The sequence below is a fragment of the Eleginops maclovinus genome, chromosome 8, assembly GCF_036324505.1.
Source record: "Eleginops maclovinus isolate JMC-PN-2008 ecotype Puerto Natales chromosome 8, JC_Emac_rtc_rv5, whole genome shotgun sequence".
Taxonomy (NCBI): Eukaryota; Metazoa; Chordata; class Actinopteri; order Perciformes; family Eleginopidae; genus Eleginops; species Eleginops maclovinus.
The window spans coordinates 8,702,681-8,729,437 of NC_086356.1; the positions used below are offsets into that span (position 1 = coordinate 8,702,681).

At 40.4% G+C, this 26,757-nt stretch overlaps 1 protein-coding gene across 1 annotated transcript in view; it reads right to left on the minus strand.

Moving 5' to 3' along the window:
- trabd2a (TraB domain containing 2A) overlaps positions 1-26,757 on the minus strand; it is a 51,913-nt gene that overhangs the window by 23,903 nt on the left and 1,253 nt on the right. The window contains exons 2-4 of the mRNA XM_063888870.1: positions 25,510-26,070; positions 3,824-3,970; positions 3,195-3,369 (exon numbers count right to left, since the gene is read on the minus strand). Of these exons, the coding sequence (XP_063744940.1) occupies positions 3,195-3,369; positions 3,824-3,970; positions 25,510-26,070 (883 nt within the window). The remainder of the gene's footprint in view (positions 1-3,194; positions 3,370-3,823; positions 3,971-25,509; positions 26,071-26,757) is intronic.

Below are 26,757 nucleotides of genomic sequence, written 5' to 3' on the forward strand. Positions count from 1 at the left end.
CGTGCTTTCTCCATAAACAATTTCCAAACCTCCAAAAATCCCCTAAATGATTCTTCCCCATAGACATGGATGAGGATGAAAACAGTACATTTATCCACTTTTCTTAACTACTGTATTACTTTTAATGCTAGATGATCTAGCATGCCTTTCTTTCAATACAATTTCTGCCTCATATGACAAAACGTTATTTAAACGCAGAGCCAAATTGATGATCTATGAGTATGTTGTCTTACTGTGGCAGCAACAAATAGCTAAAGATATACCATCGAAAAATGATGAATGATGCAGGATCATCATCATTTTAATGGTCATTTTGGCAAAGAAATTGAAATAGTCCTGCTTATCAGATTTTAAGCTGTCGCTCTGCACTTTTTCAAACGCTTACTGTCATTAATCCTGACAAACATAATTACGCTCGTCTCTTAACTTTCCTTTGGCGAAGCACAATCTTCATCTAACCAGGCAATTTGACAGGGAATAAATTACCATGTATAAACTGTTTTGTTAACTTGTTTTGGCAATAAAGCTTATAATGGGGGAGAATGAAAACCCTCAACAATTTTCCATAAAGGTCATTCAGGAATCTGCAGGCTAATGGGATCATTGCTCGGGGAAGAGAAGTATGCTAGATATTTGGCCAATTCCCATTTGAATCCGAGTCAGTTTGAAGTCTGGATCAATTTCAAGTAATCACAATTTACCTAAAGCTTGCAGCAACACAATTTAAGTTCCCCCAAGTTTCTGGTCACTGCAACATGTCACACTGACAAGAGTAGAAAGATAAGTGGTTGCTCAGTGTTTGTACTCAACGTAGATGAAGGAAATCTTAAAAAACAGGGAAAAATAGGGTAAACAGGAAAGCAGGCACTCCCAAATCTAAGAAAAAATAACCACAAGGAAGGAAACACTTAAAAAGTCTTTATTATAGCGTAATCATTTAGCGTCAACATGTTTTGAACCATGTAGGTCTTTGTCAGGGCTAGTAATATTTCCTGCTTTGTGGTTAGTCAGTCTTACATTCTGAAGTTCCTGGATTGGCTTCCTTTTTATAACATCACACTGATAGTTTAGTAAAAAAAGGCAAAATGCAGAATAGATCATAATCCCATCATAAGTCTGTCAAGAAGTCCTTTATGTGCATCTTAAAAGAAACATGAGATGGGCACCGAAGACTCACACACCTGATGGAAACAGGGAAGTAAAGTATGCTGACATAATGGGCTTCATTGTAGTGTGTGTGTGTGTGTGTGTGTGTGTGTGTGTGTGTGTGTGTGTGTGTGTGTGTGTGTGTGTGTGTGTGTGTGTGTGTGTGTGTGTGTGTGTGTGTGTGTGTGTGTGTGTGTGTGTGTGTGTGTGTGTGTCCTCTGACCCCTCCAGGGATAATTAAGGACACATTTTACCCTGGTCTGTCCTGGGGGCTGAGGAGTGTGTGTGTGTGTGTGTGTGTGTGTGTGTGTGTGTGTGTGTGTGTGTGTGTGTGTGTGTGTGTGTGTGTGTGTGTGTGTGTGTGTGTGTGTGTGTGTGTGTGTGGTGTGGGTGCAATTGCACATGTGTGTGCACCTTAATGTGCCCCATCCCGTTCCGTGTACAGGCCGACCCAACCTGCCCTCCGTATGTCGAAGAGTGCTTCTGGGCTGATTGCCCGTATCACTTTCACTCAGCGGCTCACAAACACACATACACACACACACACATGAATACACACAGAGGCACACACCTTTTTAGACCAAGCCCTTGTAAAAGCACCTCCTCTGGGACGCGCCGTGAAATGTACTCCTTGTTAGGGCGTGGGTGTGTGTGTATGTGTGTGTGTGTGTGTGTGTGTGTGTGTGTGTGTGTGTGTCTGCTTTTCCTCAGCTGTTTCCTGCCAGCTCAGAGACCAACAGACTGTGAAGGCCTCTTTCGCTCACTCTGCTCAAACTTTGGTGCTTCTCTGCCTCGAAATGACCAAAGACACGTTGGATGAGGAGATTTCTGACGATGCCATCACAAGGAAATTCTGACTATGAAATTGATGGCACTGAAAATTGATCTCTCGTCTCCAAACATATCCCATAATGAGCTAAATCAAATTTTGGGCAAACAGATTCTTTCCAAAGTGGAAAAATACCAATAAGATTGTCTGCTTTAGATATACATCGTTCAACCAAGTTAAATGAATAAGCTCAAATGTACACACACACACACACACACACACACACACACACACACACACACACACACACACACACACACACACACACACACACACACACACACACACACACACACACACACACACACACACACACACACACACACACACACACACACACACACACACACACACACACACACACACACACGATCACTTCTGTGGTATCTTATTTGCTGTTATCTGCTCTCTTTATCCTCCCTGTTTTAAGTTGAGTCTCTTATCAGGCTCTTATGAGCTCGCTGCTCAGTTATAGAGGAATTCAAAGAATTGAACTGACATTTCTGTAAGTGTGTAAAAGAAGTCAAACAGACCAGTAGTCTGTTTCTGCACAGCTTCAAACTGATAAAGAGGATGTTTTATTGAGCCTCTGCCCTACAGACACATCCGTTTCTGCTTTATTTGGACCCTGAGCTGATAAAGCTGGAGATTCATTGGTTTCGTTTCGTCTCGTCTAGCTTAGTTTAGTCAGCTGGCCCTGATCAAATGGAGGCTGCACATGCAACAATGAGAAGGAAAACACAAAAAATGGGAATTTGTTATAAAAAAGTAGGTAAGAAATTGTCCTGCGGCGAAAATCTGTAATCCTAAAAGACATATCATTGTATTTATCCCATCCAATGAGGACAAGTTAGATTGTAGAAATGTATTGATTGTATATTTAAATGATATATTATTTTCTGAAAGGAGCTGTATTGCCTTTCACATCACAGAGAGAAAGCTAATTTGCCAGAACCAACTCTGAGGCCAGCATCTTTGTTTCTGGTTCTCTAAGTTGTCTTTGTTTTCTCTTTCTCTTCTTGAGTCTGTTAAGCTGCTCAGTGGTTAAGCTCTGCTTTGCAGAAGTGCTCTCCTGACAAAAAGAGGAATGTAAGCCAGTTTGTTGTTGTAATCTTCCCGACTGCTTTGAAGAACGAAGACGAATGAAGACCTATATGTTTTTGTGTCAGTTGATAGCTGAAATATAACTTTTCTATGCCTTTCATTATTTAACACCAACCTGCTCCAAATGCGAAGAAGAAGCTCTTGTCAGGGTGTTCCTCTAGCAGTGCCTTGACCCTCTTCCCCATCCTTTCATTCCTCTTGTAGATGAGTTCCTGTCGAAAGTAGCTGTCTATTTCTTGGGCGGTCACCTGCTCGCTGGGTGGCAGTGTCACATTATTGAAGTTAGGGACCTAGAGGGTGCAGAGGGGATGGTTCAGGTTAAGCCGAGAAGGTTAAAAGGGGAAGTAGGAGAGTAGATTTCTTTGGTTTTGTCTTTCATTCAAATTCTCACCAAGAAAAAGAGATCCTGAAAACACATAAATCAAAAATGTGTAGTTGAACTGAAGGTGCACAGGGATTGTTTGGAGGGTGAATGGTTAATAATGGGGAGAAGGACATGGCAAGTAGGATCAAAACAACCAAATTGGCAATGGTATAGAGAGGCTGGTAGAGAAAACGGGTGCAGGAGGAGGCGTGGGGGATGAAGGGTCGGTCAGAGGGTTGAGGGGTGAAGGTAAAAGGTCAAAGGTTGTGTCACTGGGACACTCGAAAGCGTCATGGGGTCAAAATGACTCTTAGTTTATTAATTAGGGAGAAAGAATGTAAAGTCCACTGCTACATCACACAAGATGATGTAAGACTGACCTGTGAGGTGTCGTGATTGAAGATGATGGAGTTAAGATCTCCACAGTTGTAGTGTCTGATGAGGTCTTCGGTGGTGTACGGGACCTGTAGGCTTCCGGCCCTCAAAGACTCCTGCTGTAATAACGTCTGGTTCAGGGCAAAGATCACCTACAATAAGACAATAGGAACCAGTTATTCATCAGTTTATTATAACCATGATAGAAAGTCTCTCTGGCCTCACAAACTAGCCAAGCTTTCATCAAAAGCAATCACATATATAAATTCACTCAACCCATATTTTTAGGCTGTGTAATTATGGTGTACGATGGATAAAGTCTAGAGGTTTTTTTGCTTGCTTGCGGATTAAGTATTAAAAAGGTATCCAATCAAATAATCACGGCAGTTTGATGGAGCTTGACTAAGGCGATTAGCTGTTCATCATGCCGAGGTGGGACTATTTAGAGTGAAAAATGGAATACAGAAAAGGTTAAACCTGGTTAGTTTGTTAGACCTGATTACGACTCTGGACAAACAATTTGGAAATTAAAGTCAACGGAACTCATTCTGAGGTGATCGTCAATGTTGGTACACAATTTCAGGATAGTCCATCCATTATTTGAAGAGACATTTCACTCAAAGTCACAAATGTATCAGAGGATAACCAAAGAATGTAGGGTCAGTCATTTCAGAAATGACTGTACAAACTGTCACCTTGCTCTGTTCAATAGTTATCGAGATATTTTAGTCGGGGCTAAAGTGACATTGCCATCCTTTGAGTCACACTGTTATCATTGCTTTAACTTGTACGTACATCTCAGACTGATGTTTAGTCACAGAATTCCTTTGAGTTTCAGAAACCATGAAGTTCCAAAAGCCAAAAAGGAAGTCAACCAGGTAAAATATTTACTGAAATAACTACTACAGCAAAGAGAGACAGTTTAGGATTTTCCTGCCAACAACCTTCTGTGCTCTGCTGCAGAGCGATTCCGCTATTGTGCGAGCGTGAAATCGGCCAGTGTTTGTTGTGAAGGCCCTGGTGAGCCTGCCGCCTATGATCAGTACCGCGAGGACACACATATGCATACATGCACACAAACGCACGTGAACACACTCATTGAAGGCCTCTACACACAGCGAAGCCTGAGACAGAAATCACCGCCACTCACCTTAGCACATGCTCCGCCTCTGATCCCTCCACCATACACACACACACACACACACACACACACACACACACACACACACACACACACACACACCTTTCACCCAGCAAGCTATTGATCTTGAGTCCCTTAAAAGAGGAAGGTTTGTATGGCTTATTTGTTTCTCAATGGGAGCTATCAGTCAAAGTGAAGATGTGTTTTGTCAGCTGTGGAACTATGTAAATGTGTCTACAGTATGTTTTACAATTCAGTGTGCGTCTGTGTACGTATTCCTCTATGTGTGTGTGTTCACTCAGATCTTTGTCAAATGAATTCTGTATTGATATGCATACCCGTACACCAACCAGGCCAACCCAAGCGGCTGTTTTTTTTTCCATGTTCTGCTTTCTAAGGTGCTCTGATGACACTATTCTCCCTCGGTTGGCCCATTGTGGGAGCCTGGGTGTAGCAGAGGAGAGGAGGAGAGGAGGGCAGCCTGGAGCAGATGCCTTCTTGTCAGGGGACAAAGGACCCCTCCGTCACCCTCTCTTCTCCTCTACCCTGCGCTCCCTCCAGCTTTCATCGGCCGCGCATCAAAGTAGCGCTCTGCATATGAAAAGGGCCCCGTCTTTATGCCACGCAAATTAGCCTATCGCCGCCCCTCCCCGACTCATTTCACAAAAACACCCTCACATCTGTGCCACGTCCGTGAAGGAAGGCCCTCATCTGCAGGGTCTCCCCTTTTTTCTGAGCTCTCTTCTCCTCTTTCTCCGCTCGCCGTGCCTTTCAGCCCCTTAAATTATGGCTGTAAAGGGAGGAGGAGGGGAAGAGAGAGGGGGAGGATCAGTTGAAGCCTGATAAAAAAGTAAAAGAAATAAGGGGGGAGGTTAAAGGATGGAAATATAGAAAGAAAGAAAACACAAGCAAGAAAGTGAAGAAGGATACAGGAGCGGTGAGGAGTGAAAGAAAGAAAGCCTTAATGAATGATTTCTTTCTTTGCGCTGTGATCCTCCTCTTCTGTTAGTGCACTGTGGGTCAGCGGGTGCATTTTCCCACTCGGCCCCTTTCATCAGGTCTCCCTGTTTCTTTTTCTTCTTCTTCTCCTCCACGGCTGCCCCCCTCAAACGCCCCCTCCAGCACGCACACACAGACACACAGACACACCCCTTGCTGATATCAAAGCAAGCGGAGCCAATGAAAGTCAATTATTGTCCTTTGTCATGGAAATGTCCCCCCTTGTTGAGATGGAGTGGGGTGGGTGTGTGCATCCAGAGCAAACATCATCACAGTCGGATTCCCACATGTGGAGATTTGGAGTGTTCGGCGGCTCGGTTGAAGAAATGCTCACTGCTCGCGTTCTCAAGTGTGTTGGCTTAGCTGAGGATTTGCAAGAAAAGTAGCGAGCATGCTTAGAGTAGCTCTGAGGAGAGGTTACATTAATTCCTTTTTAAAAACTAGTGGATTCACTTTCAAAAAATCATTAGTCTGTTGAGAACAAATATCCACTTATTAACTCCACGCACTAGAGCCACATGACTGATTTCACAGCAGCGGCATCATTAAAGTGAGTGATTTAAAGGGAAAAATCAAACATTATACTAGGGTTCATTTCGATTGTGTTATTTGTTTTTAATTTGTTTGTTCTGTGTCAGATGTTGTTGTAGTTTCTGTCATCTTCAGTCACTCTCACACTGTTCTTTTAAATCCAAGTTCTACTCAATGAAAACCCTATTTTTGTCTTGTTTGAGTCAATAAACACTGTGTCTATGTCTGCATTTGTACTTTTTATTCATTAGATTCTGTGCAACATTCAGTCGAGCCAACATATCAACTTGTTTCTCTCTCCCAAGCCCTGCTGTCATTGTTAACCATTAACTACTTAATACAGTTCAACGAAAGTAAGTAACTCTGAGTCCTCCTGACTGTGCTCATTGTTTGCTGCAGCTGAGTTCCTGATAGGCAGAACAGAAAACAAGACTGCTGCATTAAAAGAAAACCACATGTCTTGACAGTTTTTGAAGATTTTGTCGAAGTCTTTTTTGTTTTATCTACATTTTAGTCTCATTTGTTGATACCGACACAGTTAATTACATTGGTGCTGTGAAAGTCTAAGTCATGGGACGTATGTAAGATCATTCAAACAGGGTAAAACAGAGAATATTTCATCTGTAATGGGCCATTGAATTCCAACATGTGTAGTCTTTGATTGACACAAACTTTTTGGGGCCAGATCAAGCTGTCATCGCAACGACTAATTGAAAAAATACCGCCTCTATCATACGAGTAAGGAGAAGACGCATTACAAATAAGCAGATATATGTTATTTGGGGAATTTAGATTAAGGGAGGAAATCTGTGGAAGGAAATTTAAACAGTTTACGTTATCGTTTTATTGTTATTCATATAGTGAACATTGAGGAAGCCAACGCAGTTCATCAGACTGATCTCTTCAGTTTCATCGCCAACATATTTAAACGTCAACACTGCCGTCTCACTCGGCATAGACATAACAAGCAAAGATAAGATAACTTGAAGTATTTAATCTAAATGTGTCAGCAGCACATTGTGTCTGTATATGAATGCATAGAGTAATATGTAAACTGTATGTGAGGTCCAGTCTCAATATGAATCTGGTACAATGAGAGCAGTTTGTAAACACCAAGATAAGCTCCTTGTACGGTAAAAGCCTCAGAGTAATTGATGGTATTCTGATTGTGAGAGAGGTGTAAGTGCTGCCAATGGAGTTGCGAGAGTGTTTTCGGTGACTGGATCTCCAATATGCATGAGCATGAGTGGACTGAATGGAAATATGTTTAACTTGGTGGGTGTTTTCTGTGGGCAGAAAAGCAAGTCTCTAAGACGATTTGTCTCCTGTCCTCCTGTGTGTTGACAAACTTCAAAGGCAGCACAATTTAATGAACTTCGGCCATCTCCTAAGTATAAATAAAGACATCCAATAGATCCTGTGCTTTATACTGACTACAACAGACACACACATGGAGGGGAAGAGCAGTCAGGGAAGGAAATGCAACAGCTGAACCAATAAGAGAGAGGTAAAGGCAGAAATAAAGAGAGACATTGAGAGGACAGGACTCTCAGTACTGATGTTATCAGAGGAGGGGAGCATGAAGGCAGACAAAAATAGACAGAGATAGTGATTCTGAGTTACGTATGACTGATGTTATCAGTGAAATGAAAAAGGTGGAGCAGCGTGTCAGAAACACAGCAGCACTGCCAGGGTTTTACAGAGAATCTGAAGTAAAGTCCAACTTGGTTCTGTGACAACATTGATTTCTTTGAACTGCAGGAAGTAAATTGTTCTTTATGTTATCATCCAGAAAAGGTAGGGCTTTTGGACTGACTTCAGCAGCAGAAGTCTGAGCTGATTGAAACAAATTTCTCTCTCATTTATTCCTTTTAGGTTAATGGCACCTGGGAAATAGACGGCCACTTCTGGCAAAGTTTTAAGCTGTTCACTCTGTCCAAAAAGTAGAACAAAATGAAAATAGGACTGCACCTGTTTGAACATAAAGACAAGTAGATAAGTTGATAAAGCTGCACTTTTGAGACGTTAACTTTGACCTTTTTAAACATTTTTTGACGATAGTGTTTTATTGAGGACTGGAGGCAAAAAACTGTTGGGGGAGGGGTATTTCGTAAATTCATGGTTCTACATTTATAAAGAAAAGACTGTCGGGAGCTACTAATGACTAATGCAGCTGCAACAAATGGCCCCGGCTTCATTCAACAGGTATTCACTGATATTCCCCATTCACACACACACACACACATACACACACACACACACACACACGTCTGCATATGCATAAATCTTTCACCGCTGCACAAGTGAGCTTTCGCTTTCTGGCTGAAACCCCACCATTTCCCCACACACGCTAGCACACAAACACACACACACACACACCTGTCAGTTTGAGTTATCTCTATTGTTTTTACACTTTGTCCTTCCATCCTTCCTCATCCACCTCTTTTCATCCACCATCTCCCCTTTTCCTCTCCTCCAGTCCTTCTATCACCCCCCAGGGCTCATTTCTGTTACCTTTCTCCCCACTAACCTACAACCTTGGCTCACACTTCTCTATTTATCCTCACATTATTTCACTACCTCCCTCTCCCCTTTGATCCTGTACACTCCCTCCCTGTCCTCCGATGCCTCCTTCCATCCATCTCTCCCTCCCTTTCGCTGTCCTTTGATCCTATACATCCCCTCTATCAGCCAGGTCTTTAAAGATTTGACCCCTGCATTCCTCGGGTCCCTCATGACCTCCTCACTGTGTGTGTGTGTTTTCTTGCATGTAAGTGTGTATACACCTGTACAAGATTAGGTTTTTTCTCTGTGCATTTGTATGTACATGTATGGGTCTCTGCGTGTGTGTGTGTGTGTGTGTGTGTGTGTGTGTGTGTGTGTGTGTGTGTGTGTGTGTGTGTGTGTGTGTGTGTGTGTGTGTGTGTGTGTGTGTGTGTGTGTGTGTGTGTGTTTAAATACTTCATCATCATGGATTACGGCAGCTTCTGCAGAGCTTAACGGAAACCTTTGAAGATAGCATTATTAATTTTCATACGAGACCAAAGAAAGGAAATATGGGGCCGAGATTTCCCTCACAGATGAGATGATAGATCGGAAAAACACCAAAAATAAGACGATGATTTCATCACCAAGCCCCAGAGAGAAAAAACTCCAGGTCTTTGACAATACTGATGACCGAAAATCACCCCCCACCCCTTCCCCCTTTTGGAAGGAAAATCCATCCTCCGATGTAATTGATATATCCTATTCCTTTTGATCTTAAACAGTTCAATCAATGGATGTGACATGAACATCTTTTACTCACAGAGCCAGACAGCTGAGGCACAGAGTTTATTTCCCTTTAAAATGAGCATAAAAGGGGGGGGGGAGTTTATACTTAGATGGAAAAGGTATTTTCACCTCTACCATAACTGACACTACCATTGCGATAACTAAGTTAATGCTGATGATTCAATTAACCGATTAAATGTCATGAAACAGCATAAGCTTATCCCAAAGCCAACATTGACGTCTTCATGTTGCTTGCTTTGGCCCACCATCAGTCGGACATCCAAAGAGGTTTTTGTTCTACAAAAAAATGATTTAACAGGAGAACATGTCTGTAGAATGGGACAGTTTAAACCCCAATGCCGTAAAGATGTCAGATAGTGATTTTTTAAAATCATGTTTTGTATTCATATGTTCCATCAATTATGTTCAAGTCTGGGTGCAAGCTATGGTTTCATGTTGTCACAATACATGAAACGAATAGACTAATTAATGAATCGATGCATGTTGATTCATTTTCTCATCCATTGAAGATTTGATCCCATGTCAACAAAAAACAACATTTATTTGTAGCTATGGATACAGTTCTTCTTCTTCTCCTTCTTTTTGTATGTACTCTGTTTCTCTCTCTCTCTTTATCTGTTTCCAAAACCTCTCTCCCACCCACCCCTTCTCTTTCTCCCTGTAAAAACATTTTTGCGGGGTGCATTTACCTTGGTGCCCGGACGCAGCCAAATATTTAGGCTGTCACTGTGAATCAGCTTCAAACCAAATGGCTGGAGATCCGTGTGTGTGTGTGTGTGTGTGTGTGTGTGTGTGTGTGTGTGTGTGTACTGGGGATTGTGGTGATTAAAATGTCAACTACTCAACCACCCCACTCTATCCTGCTTCACTACACTGTGAACAAGCTGTACATGAGTCCCAACCATCAGACCATCCGAAACACACATGCCAATATCACATCTCTACCCATATATCATGATAAAACATCGACTCACAAAAGTTGAAAGACATGAAGGAGTCACTTATTGTCTGTGATTAACCAATCAAATAACTGACACAAAATGAATTGGCAATCATTTTCATGATCAATTCATTAAATGTTGCGTCACACTTTCATGTGTCAACCTAAGGGTTCAAGCAGAGTCCAGGTGTCAGCCGGGCTCATTGAACAGTTTTCAGACATTTTATAGATTGGCCCATGAATTAAAGAAAGGTTAACGTCAAATTGGTCATTAAAATATAACGATAATAAAATTAACTCTAAATATTTCTGACGAATTCAAAGTCTGACGACATGAAAAATGTAATTATCTTATTTTTATTTAAGTATGCAAACAACTGGAATCTCTCACAGACAAATAATATAACTGAATGTATTAGTCAAACAGTTTATTGGTCGAACAATAGAAGAAAATAGATTTTTTTTTGCTATTTTGAAACTGTTCATGCATAAATGGAAGAAAATACAGTTTTCTGCCCTTTAAAGAGATATCCCTCTTTTCTTTGTTAAAGACTGACAAAACAAGAGATTTAAAGACGTTACCTTTCACTTCAAGAGACTGGAATTGACATTGTAATCACTATTTTCGGACATTTAAGGGAGGAAGAACTCGACACAGGTCTATCGTTTGGATAGCTCAAAAACACACAAACACACACACTGTCGGGGCACCTGTCATCACACAATCAGAGACCAACAGAGGAGGAGTTTGTGAGAGTTGACACCGCAGACATCACTGTTCACAGACTTTCTCGCCCTCTGTCTTTCTGTGTGCCACTCTTCCTTCCTTTCTTTCTCTCTTTTACACTCACACACATACTTTCACAGAACCCCACAGAGCAGCCGGCCAGCCACTCAGCCCGTCAGTCCACTCTGAAACAGCACGAGGGTCTTGAAAACATAGCGAGCCGCAAGGAAAACATCCATCAATCTCTATGCCTTGTCTGTCGCCTGAAGGAGCGCTGTTAATCTTCAGGACGGCACGAGTCAAGAACAACACTGCTTCATGCCGAGAATCAAGCCAAAACAGCTGCGAGCACTTACTGGGAATACACACTGACCATCCTCACATTGTGTGTGTGGGTGTGTGTTATCACGCAAACAGGGAAAGATGAGGAAACAAGATCAAGATTATCTGCATACCCGCAGGAAAAAGTAGCCACATTGAAAGCAAATACAGCAACAAAGATGAATTGTCGCCTAAAAACTGTCTTCAATGTTTCTTATAGTTTTGTCCTGTGCATCATGTAGCAATATTATCAACACATGTACCGAAATTGTCTTGCTGTATGTCTTTATTTGTATCTCACACACAAAATGTAGAGTATGAGGCTCTGTTTCAGTCCTTCAGCTGTCAATCTCAAGCAATTCAATCTTCATTACTTTTGCCATGCTTTATACATCAGAGAAAAGACACTCTGCTGAGGTCAGACAGTTTGACCTCTTCAAGGCTCTCAAGGTCACTAATGGACTTCCGACACTGACCGCTCCATTACTACAGTTAAATACATAACATTACTCAACCTCAATGAAGAAATAGTTCATTCATTCTTTGTGTGTTCTGTAGTGCGTGACGGCACGCTTAGTAAATTATTGTCAATCTTTCTGTTGTGATAATTAGCAACAAGCAGCAGGGGTAGTGGTACCTTAGACACATTGTATTTTTCCATCACGTTGTTGTTTACTTTGAAATAAAATTCAATCCACTGTTAGAAAATGTGTCTGAGGTTCAAGAGTTACTTACTATACGTTGTTAAAAAAATGTAAGAGTAGTATTTTTTCAAATAAAGTATCTTTAAATGTGTTTTTATGTTTTGCAGAGAAAGTAAATGAAGCTTTTCTTAATAGGTTGCCAAAATTATCTTACTTTTTCATTTAATGAAAACATTGGAAGATTAAGCTTGATGCAACCTGAAAACAGTCAATAACTCTTTGGAGGTGTGATTCTATCTTAAGAATACTTACTTGACTTGTACTGCATCGAGTTAAATACTGCCTAATAATTTTTATGTGTTTTAAATAAAGGTATGTTTGCTAAATATAAAATAATACTCCTCCTGTACACCTTTTGTCCATCTCATGAAGATTTCCATCAAGGTTAGGACATAAGTGGTTTGGAAAAGACATTGGATCTAATTTCCTGAGTATTCAACCACAGCTCAGATCTCCTACTGCACTGCACTTATGGGTAAAATGTTGTTGAGACAACATGTTCTTAGTAAGTGGACAACAAAAACAGCAGAAAACAGTCTCCAAGTTTTACTTTTAGAAGTCAGATAGAAAGAGACAGTAGGAATCAAAAACCCACACAGATCTATTTAGGAGTTTCTGCAATTCCCTTAAACCACTGGCCCGGAAAACCGAACCCAAAGATCCACGCACACACCAGCAGACACCAGCACACAGCCATCCACGTTCACATTAATATGTAAATACTTTCAGTCAGCTTGGATCAATTCCCTTGTTCTAAACAAAAACACTGACTCAAAGCCCTAAAGTACAATCTCACAAATACAAAATAAGACTCATGGAAAATAGAACCTAGCATAACCCATCTGAGAAATGTATCTGTTTACTGTGGTGAAAGACTGATCAATAAAGAAGACAAAGGGATAAACAGAAGGAGGAATGTTTGGAGACAGACAGAGGAAGCAGGGATAGAAAATGCATGCAGGAAAGAGACAAGAAAGGAGAAAGTAATATAGAGTCTGTAGGTGGTAAGATCAAAAACAGAGAGAGAGAAACACAGAGGGAAGAGCAGGATGGTTGCGGACGTCTCCCATGACCCGCAGCCTCACAACCACAGACCTATAAACAAGCCAACGAAATATGAAAGGCATCCAAACATCCTAAATGTGTTGAGAGTTCACTTTTTCAGAAAAGTGTCCATTTGCATTCATTTAGGATGGAACACTCGTAAACATGCTTCTGTCATGTGAGGTTACGACCAACATAACTGCAAAAATACATAAATACAAGATAAGCGCAAAAAAAAGAGTTTCAACTTATTTTAGATCAGGGGAGGAAGTGATGTGTGAGGAGAATAAAACAATGAGAGATACTTTGTTGGCTTTCAATTTTAGATCACATTTTGGTGATTCAGTTGTAAACTAAGAGTCTCTACAGTGACAATGCTAACTAACACTGACATTGTTTAGTCAGTAGATGGGGAAATGGTGACCAAAACAAATCATGGTCAACAGAAGCGGACCACAATTGCTTTTAAATAAGCAACACAAAATATGCTCATTTAGATGAGGTACAACAGTCCATGGCATGTGTGACTTTGGGTAGACGTCGTGCTTGCAATTTAATCTGGCTTCCCAAGTATAAATGCAATATGAGCACAGCTGCGACATATTCCACTATTGTAGTTATTGTCAGGAAAGTGTATTGGTATTGCATGTAAATGTGTCACGTGGTGCTTATCATGTTCTAGTTGGTGGAAAAGCAACTGAGTTCATAGGAGGTCCACAAATTAAAGCCCGAGCAACTCCTTTTAGTGGAAAAAGTGAAGAGTGTTTGCTTTATTGCCCAAGGCACACCATTAAGTTTGTGCCCTCCAATGATAAAACTTTGGGCACCCCTGACCTATGTCATTGGTTATCATCCTCTTGGGACCATGAATGTCTGTACCAAATTTCAATGAAATATAACCCACAGCTGTCTGGACATTACACAAACTGTCCCCCTCATGGTGGTCCTACAGAAGACCTCCTCTGGCAACCATAAATGTCTGTACCAGATTTCATGGCAATCTATGTTAAAGTTGAGATGTTGCCAAATTGTAGACGAAACCAACCGACAGATCAACCTTGATGTCTCTAGAGCTGAACTGCCAGAACATGTTTTCGTATCCAAGATGGGTGTCCAAAGCTATGAAAATAATACCAAGGTTGTAAAAACCTTTGTAAAGGGACCAAAACATAGAAGAAGACAGACACTCAGAGAGAGTGGAACAGAGTGCTGAAATGAGCTTGGAGGCCGAAACAGTGGCGTTAGTGTTAAGCTCTCGGAGGGTTTATGATCTCAGCTACCGCAGTTCAGACAAAACCCCCAAAACAAAAACAGTCTTTGGGCCGAAACAACCCCGAAAACCTTCATCCACAGCGGGGAGCTGACTCTGGGTGGTGGGAGGAACCTGATACACATGTTTATGTATGTGTTGGTCTGATGTGTGTGGACTATTGCACAACGGCTTGAAAGCATGTGTGCATATAATAGCTTACATACACCTCTGTGCTCTGGATTTTATATGTGTGTGTGTGTGTGTGTGTGTGTGTGTGTGTGTGTGTGTGTGTGTGTGTGTGTGTGTGTGTGTGTGTGTGTGTGTGTGTGTGTGTGTGTGTGTGTGTGTGTGTGTGTGTGTGTGTGAGGTCAGGTCATCAATGGCAGTTCGTGACCGCTGTTTAATTTGTTTTAATAATGTGTGATTTAATTAAAAGCAACACAGTTAATTGTTTGCTTATATATAGTTGTCAGGAGTAAGACAAATGTTGGTTTGTTTAAATATGTGATATTATGTCTCGATTAGAAGTCAGAAACTTAATCTGCCCCTTGATTCATTAGAAACGTCAGAGATAAAATACCAAACCACACACGGGAGGTTTATACAACATCTCACTCTCTTTCTCTCCTTTCAGATGCAAAACCAGTCAGAGCAGCAGACCATCACATTTGCAGTTCTGTTCAGACCAATATCTGTCAGTCATCCCAGAAGCAACAACTATTAATCAAAATGAAATGTAATGTTTCACTGAAAAGATCTTATCTAGAAGCTAAAACTACGGGCTGTTAGCAACACCGTTCTCACCAATTGTTCACAGCTCAAGAGAAGCAGTTTAAAGACTAGTCAGCCATAATCTCCCAGAGGTTATTTCTATTTTCAATACACTAGGCATATTTGTCACAAGCAAGAGGGAATGAGGAAAGACAATATAACTTTCAAGCTAACAAGCATGTCAACAGCTTTTACTTTATAGAGGATAATAGCATTCTCCTCTTCTCTTTGCTTCCAGGGCCGGCACTGTTGAGATGGATTAGTATTTATTGGTCAACAGCAGTACATTAGATCACCTGATTGGGCATTTCCAAGAAACTGAACCTACTTTTTCATAAAACTCTTTCGAATAGTCTTATACACTGTCGAAAATGTATTCACATCTACCATTGCAGCACATTGTCTTTCAGCCAATTTGTGGAAACTGCAATCCAGTAAAATATCTTATAAACACCTAGTCATTTCTATGCAGTATAAACCTACTTGACAAGTAACAGACGAGCAATGGCATGAATGTCAGAGTGCAACTTTGCAGAGTTGGTTAAAAAAGCTCCCCTAGGTGAAAGAAACTCCTTCTTCATGTAAATCCTGGTACGTGTGAAGATATGTGACAGTGTCCAGATATTTGCTAGTCTGAGAATAAGTCTGGTCCAAACATCTGTGGAGAACAGCAGAGCCTCACAAATCCCTCCTGTGTCGTGCTCACCTGTGAAATTCCACTAAAGCCACCAGAAATGTGGACTGGAGCCAGAAAGACACAAGTGGATTTATGTCCAGGTTAGCTCAGAATCTATGTGGTCCCTTTGACTGTAGACCAACTCTTTATAGGCTTAAACATGTTTTATCTGCATACTTAATTTTACAATACTTTGATGCTTATTTATATAACTTGGTTTTAGCTTTTGTGAATAAAATACTTTTCTTAAGTAAAGTCTATATTTGTATTATCAAACCAGCTCAGAGACTCATGTTTGAACATTCTAAGTACAAGGGTACCTCAGAGAAAATAAAATATGAATCATTTTTAACAGTTATAAATAACAAATGAATTTAAACCCAAATCACAAGCTTAATGTTGCACAAAATCTTTCCACAAGTTCCAGGTGACACTCTGTGAAGAAGCAGAAACTATTAATCCTCTGTGTTGGACCTTGCGGACAGCTTTGGCCTCGTATTGCTCGGCCAAAGTCCAGCCTGGTTTGGCTCATTTCTACAGTCTTGATTTAATGCAGAGAAGCCACAAATGTGCCCAGTACAGGGAACGCGTAAGAATACCAGAAGCAATTCATAAGATTTCATGTCAAACTGAGGTTAATGCTCATTTGAAAACTACACCCCTATTTTAAAAAGCATTTTCGCCTATCTTATCCATTTGTATTTTGGGGAAGATGCAAAAATACAAAACCAAAAGTTAAGTTTGACAACATTTGGAATAAGTATGTGAATCAAAAAACAGCAGCTAGCGTCAGGTTTAAATTGATATACTCAAATCATGACAGTAAATCAAATGCAAATGCCTTTAATAAGTGTAATAAAAAAGTTACAATGAAATGTTCCAGCTTGCAGGAAATGGATGGATTCTGTACCATTTATGGGGGAAATTACTTAGTTAACCAGAAGGAAGGAATAATTAAAATATGCAGTGTTTTGATGCATCAGGAGAAAGTTCCATTTTTTTTTTTATGAAAAGGAATTAACAGTATTACTCTTTTCCCAGAAAGAGCATGTCTTGAATGTTTATCAGTCACATGCTAAATCAGTGCAGATTAGTCATAGTTTAGTAATAACAATGACCCGGGGGTCTTGGCCACATTCAGGCCTGCAAAAATCTTAACTTACACAACAATAGAAGGAATGATGGGCACCAAACAAAGTGAAATTAGCATGGCAAAGACTCTAATTGCTCTTACGTATAACTTACACTAGCTTTAAATATGGGAAGGCTGCTGTTAGTGAGTGTTAAGAGCTTTTCTTACTTAAATTAAGGTGGAGACACACTGAAAGATAGCGTAATCACAAATGTGTTTCAGTGTTTCTCTGTGTTCTGTTTGCCGTCTGTTAGGTTGCACAATCAGATGTTGGAACAGCAAATGGAAAACTGTCTGCTAGAACAAAGCAGGGGCAGAGATATCTCTAATTTCATCAGAAATTACACAAAGAGCTATTTTTATTATACATTAAACTAAACATTAATCATTGATCAATTATTTCTAAGGAACTACATTCAACTTGACTGTTACTTTGGACCCAATAAGCCAACTAACACATCACGATCAAGGTATATTATGTACTGTAAAGGCCAAAATGTGCAGGTTTTTAGATCATTTCAAAAGGCCTTTCAAGTAATGCACTTAGCATGGTGTAAGAGCAACGATGGTGCTACAAGGGTCATCGGTGACTACACAAGTTTTCATGACCCGTTGTTAAGTTAGAAAGACAAGCTATTAAATCCCTATTTAAGCTGCAGAAACTTGCATTACACAACCAGGAACAGCCTGCAGCAGTCTCCAGAAGTCAGCCTCTCCTCGACTCAAGTGTATTACTGTATATTCTTTCAAGGATCTAAGTTATTTTTCTTGGCACGGAGTTGGCACTATCCAGCTGCATCCGATCCCCGCTCAATCAAATGTCTTCGAAGAAATAAAACGTTGCAAATGGGGGGACTTGAATGGAAAATCGAATTTGTGAAATTATTCTACCTTGATATGACAGCAGCAGCAACATACAAATTCACTGCAAACTAATGTATTTAAACATCCTAAACAAATCACAAAGACAAACTCCAAGCTATTTGGTCGTTTGCTTTTCTTTGGGCTATGTGTTGATAGACCTTACGCTTTAATTCTCTCTATAAGCCTTTTGGAAAAAAAAGGGTTTTGGAGGCGAAAGAAGCTCAGCATCCTTGTCTCCGGTGTCGTGTATCCACACAGATGGGCAGATAATGTCTGAGGAGATGCCAGACATCTAATATGGGTCTGTTTGGTCAACAGTGTGGAGGAAATCAAGCACCTCAGTGCCACATGAAACCAGTGACTCCTTGAAGCTGTGAGGACATGTTGGAAATTCAACCATAGAACTGTATACACACATGGATACAAACGCTCATTCATACACAAACCTGAACTCTTGCAAACATGCACAGAGAGGCACATGTGCACACAAACGTTCATGCACACACAGACAAAACAATAATAAACGGATGCAAGCAATCATACGAACAAATAAACAGCAGACAAACACCACGCAGCAACTAAATACAGAAAAATTACTCCCTTTGATCAAAGTAGAGTGAAGAAGAAATTGCACAATATTTGATGAGAAAGAAAAAATAAGCAACTTGTGAAATAAATACTTTTCTACAATATGACTGAGTTAAATGTGCAGCTTAACTAAAGGCCTATACTGATTAATTGTAACATATTTGCACTTTAATATATCTTACTATTCAAACATCTGTTTTTGCTGCTATTGAGAATCTGCATGGCCTGTTTACTTTTAATGTTTCATATAAGGCCATAATTTGGAATCATTGTTTCATTGGCTATTTAAAAATGTCCACATGGTTCATAATCTGTCCAAATGAAAAATGGATATTCTTTTAGTGAGACAATCATCTGGCAGGGCATTAAAGCCCTACTTGAAATGCACTAATGAGCTTAATTAATTTAAGTACCTGATGTATTGCTGTTCTTGACATTTTTCTGGCTGTGTCTGCTTATGTGAGCACATGTATACATTTCATCACTGCAGGCCATTCTGCTCCGGTGATCACTGAAACACATGGTTCTTTCCAGTTGGACAAATTAGATTTAATCAGATTTGTTGCCACGATATTGCTGCGTAATACTTCATCACAGCAGCATGTGTTCTCTCTCTCCCTCATACACAAACACATACAGTAAATAAGCTTCCTGGCCAAAAATGAGAAAAACTCAATTCCTACCAGTCTTACTGTATGGTAAATATGAAGCTTAAGCTAGGTGAGGGTTAGCTTAGCAAACCCCACAGCAGCTGTAGAGCTCCCTACTAAGTGAACCATTGTAATTTGACTTTTTAATCAAAGTATTCAAAAGACAAGATAACAAGGGTTATTGGTCAGACTATTTCTGACTATAGAAAGTTGCCCAGCTACCTTTTGACCAGGCCAGGCTAGCTCTTCCTGTCTGTTTCTGGTCGTTGTGCTTAGCTTAGCTTAGCTTAGCTTAGCTTGGCAGTTGCTTGCTATAGCTTTACATTTACAGTAGGCCTATACATGACAAAACTTCCCAACATGTTGGGCTATACCTTTTTTATAATTACCAGTCTAAGTGCCTTCTTCTAATTTAGAGCACATATGCAAACACACATGCTAGTTTGTTTCTTTTTTTTTTTTAAATAATTGTTAGGGAATTTTCGGCTTAGGTAGTTAAACTTTGAGACAGCTCATAATTTTTCTCCTTCCTCTGTCTGCGTTCCCAAGGCTTAGGTCTTTCGGCCTTGGGGTGCTGTTATCTCCCTTAAGGAGGGGCAGATTGGGTGCATTGTTGATGCCAGTCTATGAGCTACCATGAGATGGTTATTGTTCAGGGACGCCTAGAAGCCCTTCTTATCTGGAACGTAGGTTCCCTGGCGCACATTCTTTTCTATGGACGACAGCTCTAGTGAGATTCAGGGTCCATATTTGTCTGGTCTCACTGATGAGGAATGTTGATTGTTCATTCTGAACTGGTTAAAACCTCGTACTGTAGTAGAGATCTTCAGAATTTGTTGAAAAACCGCTCTGTCAACTCATGGCTGCAGCAAATATCTTGTCAATTCTCCGGCCATAACTCCATAATAAACCTTCAGTGTTTGCCATCAAAGTTCCAGCCCTCCCACGTCTCTCTGAGTTTTGTATCCATTGCTTCAGAAGTTTCCATCACAATAATAAAGTTATAAATTATAGACTATATGTACACATGCTAGGGTTGTCTTGTAGTGGATGTTCAAAACAACAGGTGTAAGACATTTCTACTTATGTCTCCGATTAGCTTGGCAATACGAAACTGAAATATTTTGAGGATACAATTACTTGGAGATTGAGTCTAAAAACATTTTTGCCACTTTCCATCAATATTATCGAAAATCAGGTTTTGAATCAGGAATGAATTGTCAAATTATTTTTAAACACTACTCATCATTATTATCATCATCATTCTCATGTTGCTGTCTAATCACATTACAGGGGAGATGAGAAGGATTTTCCTCTGAGAGCAAACTGGAAATCAGTGGCAACTTGCCCATAGCACTGCCCATGCGGTGCTGGAAAATAAGGGCAGTCATTGTACTGTCCAGCCTGTCGAGCTTATGTGGGAGTTTTGGGATGTTCACACTTTGTGACATCGTCTGTCCTGTCCAATGAGTTGTGGTTTCTTGGTACATTTTCCCACAAATCTACTGATTCCAAAACATAATCTACTGTTATTTATTCAATGTTATAGCCAAGAGAGCTTTACATTTGTATGCCATAATTGTGAACAGACCTGTGGGCATAAAATATGTCTTAACCAAGGCGTCAAAATTATCTTTAAAAAAAATGCACGAAAAGGGCAATATAAGATGTATGTTTTATATGTGCCAGATATGCTTGTTATAGCCAAATTTAAGGAGGAGCATGTCTTCTAAAATTGGTTATGGAAATTTCTAAATTAGAGACTGGAAGGAATAAAATAAATGGGTTAAAATCAGGTTATAGAAGTTGGTTTTGTTTGGATTATATCAGAGCTTGTCTCGTGAAGCCTGGCAGATGGAGAGCCCTGTAGCCCGTCAGTAGAAGCGAAAGAAAACACCTCAACTGAAGTAACAAGGTTGTCAAACAGAGGTAACGTCATGGTACCTTTAATGCAGACGGAGTCACGCCTTACTCCCTTAATGGCTCCTCTACTGATCTCAGTCTGCATCTCAACTCTCCCTGCTCCAGTCCCTCCTCGTCATGAATGAACCAAATGGGCTTCAAACATTCTTTTCCTGTTCTCATAGACGTACACTGAGACCTGCATTCATCACCTCTCCATGCACCATTACTTCCAGTGATGGGAGGAAAGAAACAACACTTTCATTAGCAGGTCTGCTCCACTGAGGTGTGGAATGTCCCGCGGGTTTCCAACAACAGTGACAGAGAAAGCCGGCCTTCATACGGCCATTGTTGTCCTCAACAAGCTCACTTAGTGTAATGGGCAAGGCTGAGCCTGCTCTTCAAAAGACGAGGGGCACCGTGCAAGAATAAGAGCAGTCATGCTTAGCCAGATTAGGGATTGGAGTAAAGAAAGTATAATTCATTGTGGTTTGAAAATAATGAGCTCAATGGGCTTAATTCATAATGGCACGCAAAAATGGACACATCACTTGTAAAACCAGATAAAAACCACCTCATTTTTCATGCTTGAAGATTTTTTATAGCCTATATATCTAATGCTGCATTCATATTGATTCAGGCAGATGGTAGACAGACAATACCTTTCAGAAATCACGGGAAAACCAGACGAACAGCAAAACATAGCATGCTTTGCAATATGTTTGCTATGGCGATGATGGATAAGGAAAACAATATTTGTAAAATGAGAATAATTTGGGTCTATTTTTAAGTCTTTTTTCTGATAATGTGTTGAGCTTCTTGTCCTATCTCAACGGGATTGCACTGATCACATGATTGCAAGTGTTGTTGCACTAAGATGATGAGCTTCTCATTCAAGATTGGCTTGTATGAGGGAGCCAAGGCAAAAACATTTACATGTTTTACCTCTGCACAGCAATTCCGTCAAACTGTCCTTCATACTGTTTCTTTCTCTCTCACTTATCAGTTTTCCCGTCCTACTATCACTTAAATGATATCCCGTTGGCTGTGTACCATCTACCAAAATTCATGTAAATTCTGCAGTTCAAATGTTAAAGCAAGAGCTGGAGGATTGTTTTCAAACCGCTACATTAATAAGATGTGATTTCGAGATCCGGCTGATTCAGCTCAGCAGGTGATTGATCATCAAGTGGTGTTGGCTTTGCAATAATTAATTAGAGCAGTGACTCACAATGTTACAAAAAAACAAACCTAATCCCACCTTAATCTTCATCGTATTTTTTTTCTCAAGACCCCAGAAAAGCAGCAATGGTTCTCCAAATCGAGAAAAAAACTACCAGTCAGACAAACATTCATCCAATCAGCTGCACAGAAACTTCAACAAAGGCATGAATATAGAAATGTTTACTACTTTTACACATAAAACAATATATTTCCCACTTGCTTCGCCTTTCTTCTTAAGTCTTTTCATGCCAGATGTAAATGGCCAGTGAAAACAAACTGGTTCTCCAGTTATAGCCTCATTTAACACTATTTTCAGTCAAGAATGGCGTCTGAGGCGGCGATAAGTTTCACCAAGAGTGTATCTCACTCATCACACTATCTGGACATCTTTCACTGGAGTTGAGCTTGAGGGATTTAAATGGCATTGCCGCTTTCAACGACACTGAAAAACTGCAAAAGTAAATGTTTACTGAAATATCAAGCGGGCTCCTTCAAGGCAGCCAGGTTAATGCGTTCATCAAGCTGCTGCTGTTGATTAGATTGAAACCGAGTGTGGAAATTATGGAGTGCCAAGCTATGTGCTCTGCTGGTGCAGTGTCAGGGTAGGGGTTGTTTCTGGGACACTAGAATTCATTGTTGAGCCCTCTGGAGGCTTTGTGGACCTAATTCAATGAAAGCTGTGATGATGGGAGGTTTTTCCCTCTTCATAGCCGTGTTGACAAACCCAATTTCGGCCACCCACTTTCTTTCTGTGATACCCATAACAACAAGTTCCCATGTTTGAACGGAAAAAGGAGTTTGTGAATGTCTTCCAACAGAAACCAATACATCAATTATGAAAATGATTCATGATGGTCTGCCACATCCTTTAGGATTTAGGTTGGCTGTCATGCTGTAGCAAACTCCAGGGTCTGAAAAGTGAAGCCAACATAAAAACAACAACAAAAAAGCAAAGCCGCTGCATCAAACTACAACTAAATATGTTAGGTTACCAGGATGTAATTATTACGTTTGTCATGTATAGTCCACCAGGGTGGAATTTGACACTGGACTGCACATTATAACCTATGCAATAGGTACCTATGCTGGTACTTCCATTACCATCATTCTAGCTTTTAACAACAACAAAAAAGACAAAAGGAACTTGATGCAAACCCAGGTTTAAAACGTCAAAGTAAGACACTATGTATAGCAACATCAACTGCCTTAGCCTCTAAGAGAGAACACTCATTATTTACACAACCACAGAAAAAGGTCAACCAACTGCGGTAGTATATCTGGCAACGACAGACGTCTCATCAAGAACACTTCTACTGATTTAAAATAATACTAGAAAATGTTGCATCTGATCTCCCGAAAAGTGTAACAGCATCTGAGATGTATTACTTCACTGTTTATGCTATGAGAAGGCTTCCACAGCAGTTAACAACAAAAGCTAAATAATCTCATCTCAGTCGGAGAATCACCTCTTAACCCTTTGCGATGCTAACTCTTACTAAGACTCCAGTTGTTTATCAAAACTTAAAATATTGCCTCATTCTTCATAAGACTCGAGAGAATGCATATAACAGTGCTGCTGGGTGGTTTGAGCAGAGACTTATAGTCTGAAAGGCCGACAAGCCATGATTTAGAATAACAACACCTTAAGCATCTGGGTGTTAGGCTAAATGGTCAAGTGTAATCCCCTTAGCTCCTGACCAGCATTAGCAGAAATTCCTCAATAATATGCAACATGATTTCATAGTGACTGCTGCCTTTGAGAGATGTTTGTAATAGTCAAAGGGTCACTGAGGGGCACAGACAGACAGGCAGACAAGGGGACTTAAGTGTGCTGCTGTGGGGAACAAGGTTCCTTTTTTTCTGTTGATTTCAGACTTGAGTCATTAGGATCCATTTTTCTTTAATAACAAAGAGCGCGGCGGAGCACGGCTGAATGTTTTTACAGCTGATTATAACACCACACCTTCATCCACTCAGCTAAGCTATGGGAAAAGGCCACTGTTGTAGAAATTAGAACAAAATGAATCTGAATTTAAACAACTGGTCATTTGTATTACACAATTAGTACTGGTGTATTTTCTGAGATGTGAAGCCTCTTCAGCTGAGAAGATTTGACATGTAGTTTATTGACACAGGCCTAAAATGTGTGAAAGGTAAATCCACCAGCTGAGGAATGGTTGCCGCAATCCAGCTATTTCTCCACCTCTACTGATTCAGCTCAATACTGAGAACCAACTCAATATACATGTGCTTTTTCCCAAATGTAAAAAATTCTCAAGATCTGCATGTGGAAGTGATTAATACGATATGTCTAAGCAAACATAGCTGCAGCTACACATAAACGCTTAATTATGGATGCGGATACACCAAAATCCTTTTCAGGCTTGTGTTCATTTTAATTATAGCCTAAGGTTATATGACAACAGCATAATGCATTCAAAGCAGTACTTTTGTGTTTGAAGTATCTTTTACCTGCTAAGAAATTAAAGGGCACAAACATCCATATAAATACAAAACACCTTTTTCTTCTTTTGAAGAAAGACTGCTAAAATATTGGGCAACTCAGGCAGAACTGGTTCAGCTTTTATGACTGCAAAAGAAAGATTTTGACGAGACAAAAACTAGATTCTTGGGTCAACTTTCTAAAAGATTACACTACAGACTTGTGTGCAAAACAAGTATAAACAGTTGTTGTCATTTGTAAAATGCACTTCAAAAAACAATGGTGTGGTGGTTTTATGTCCGCAAACAAATTGAATGATGACAAAAACTTTTTTCTGGCTGGAATAAGATCCTGACCAGTATCATCAATTGATGGTCAAAAGTGCAATATTATCTTTCCTCCAATATGTTGAAAACACAGAGACACTGTTGAAATGATTGCAATGGTAAAACAGGCCTGAGTGCCAACCAGTTAAGCTTTGGACTCACCTGGGAGAAGTTGAGCCCATTGAGCGGATGGCACTGTTCCTCCACCTTCTCGACTGCCCCAGTCCTTTTCCTCATCCGCTCCGCCTCCTGGGCCAGGTACAAATCCAGCACGGGCACCCCTCGTGTCTTAATATCTGCCTCCGTTAACGAATTCACCATCAGCATCACCCAAACAGGACGCTTCCGCTCCCAGTTCCCAGCGATGGCGTTGAAGAGGTAGTCCGCATACAGTCCCTTCCCTCTCTGATCTGGGGTCATCCATGAAGGCATCATGAGTTTTACATACTCAAGGTGTCTCTTGAGTCTCCGATAGATGTCTCTGGGCAGGACATCCTGCAGGTTCTCGCCCTGAGGGAGCAGCTGGCAGCTGGTCAGGGCTGAGATTGTGTAAGGGTCTGTCAGGTCTAGCTCAAAGAAGACAATGTTGCTCTCTTGGAAGGCCTGCTTGGAATTTTCAGGGATGAAGTCCCAAACGCGTGTGTAGGGAACATGGATTGTACCATAGAAATATGAAGGAGGGTCCCGTTTGATCGTCCACAGGAAGGAATTTAGGTCAGTTTGCTAGGAGGAAAGAGAAGAAGCAACAAAGAATTCTCACAATTGAAAAATCTATTGACTATTTTCTGATTATGGTTTTGTAGATGTAAACCAACAGTTGTAGACCCATAGAAGTTCCATCTGCAGTGGTGTACAACTCTAAAAGCAGGAAATCCTCAGATTTAAGAAGCTGGAACCAATGAATTTGCCGTGGTTTGTTAACCAATTTGGTTTTGCTAAATGTTTTTACATTTTAGCCCTAACTATTTGTAAGTCAGAACCCATTGATGGGCATGTGAAGAGAGATAAATCAAGAAACAGACAGAAAAGAGAAAACATATTCTCAATTAAAGTTTTTTTATGCGGTTTATTTTACATGAACAAACACTGGGCCTGTCTCACACCAACCAGCAAAGTTACCACTTTGTCTGCGAGAGGCTGTTTATTAGGACTGCTAACAGACTGATAATGACTTATTAACAGGCCACTTAGGACCCAAGTGCCAAAATAACAATACACATGTCAGTGATTGTCAGACTGTTAGGCCAGTATGTTCTACCTTCCTGTTTCTAACGGATCTGACCTGAAATGCTCTGGGTGAGTTTAAAGGACACCACTGACTGAGACTGAAAGGTAATCAATAATGGGAGGTTCTCAGCCAGTTGTTAAACACAATGCAGAAGGACAAAGTAGGTCTCAAATGGCTGACAT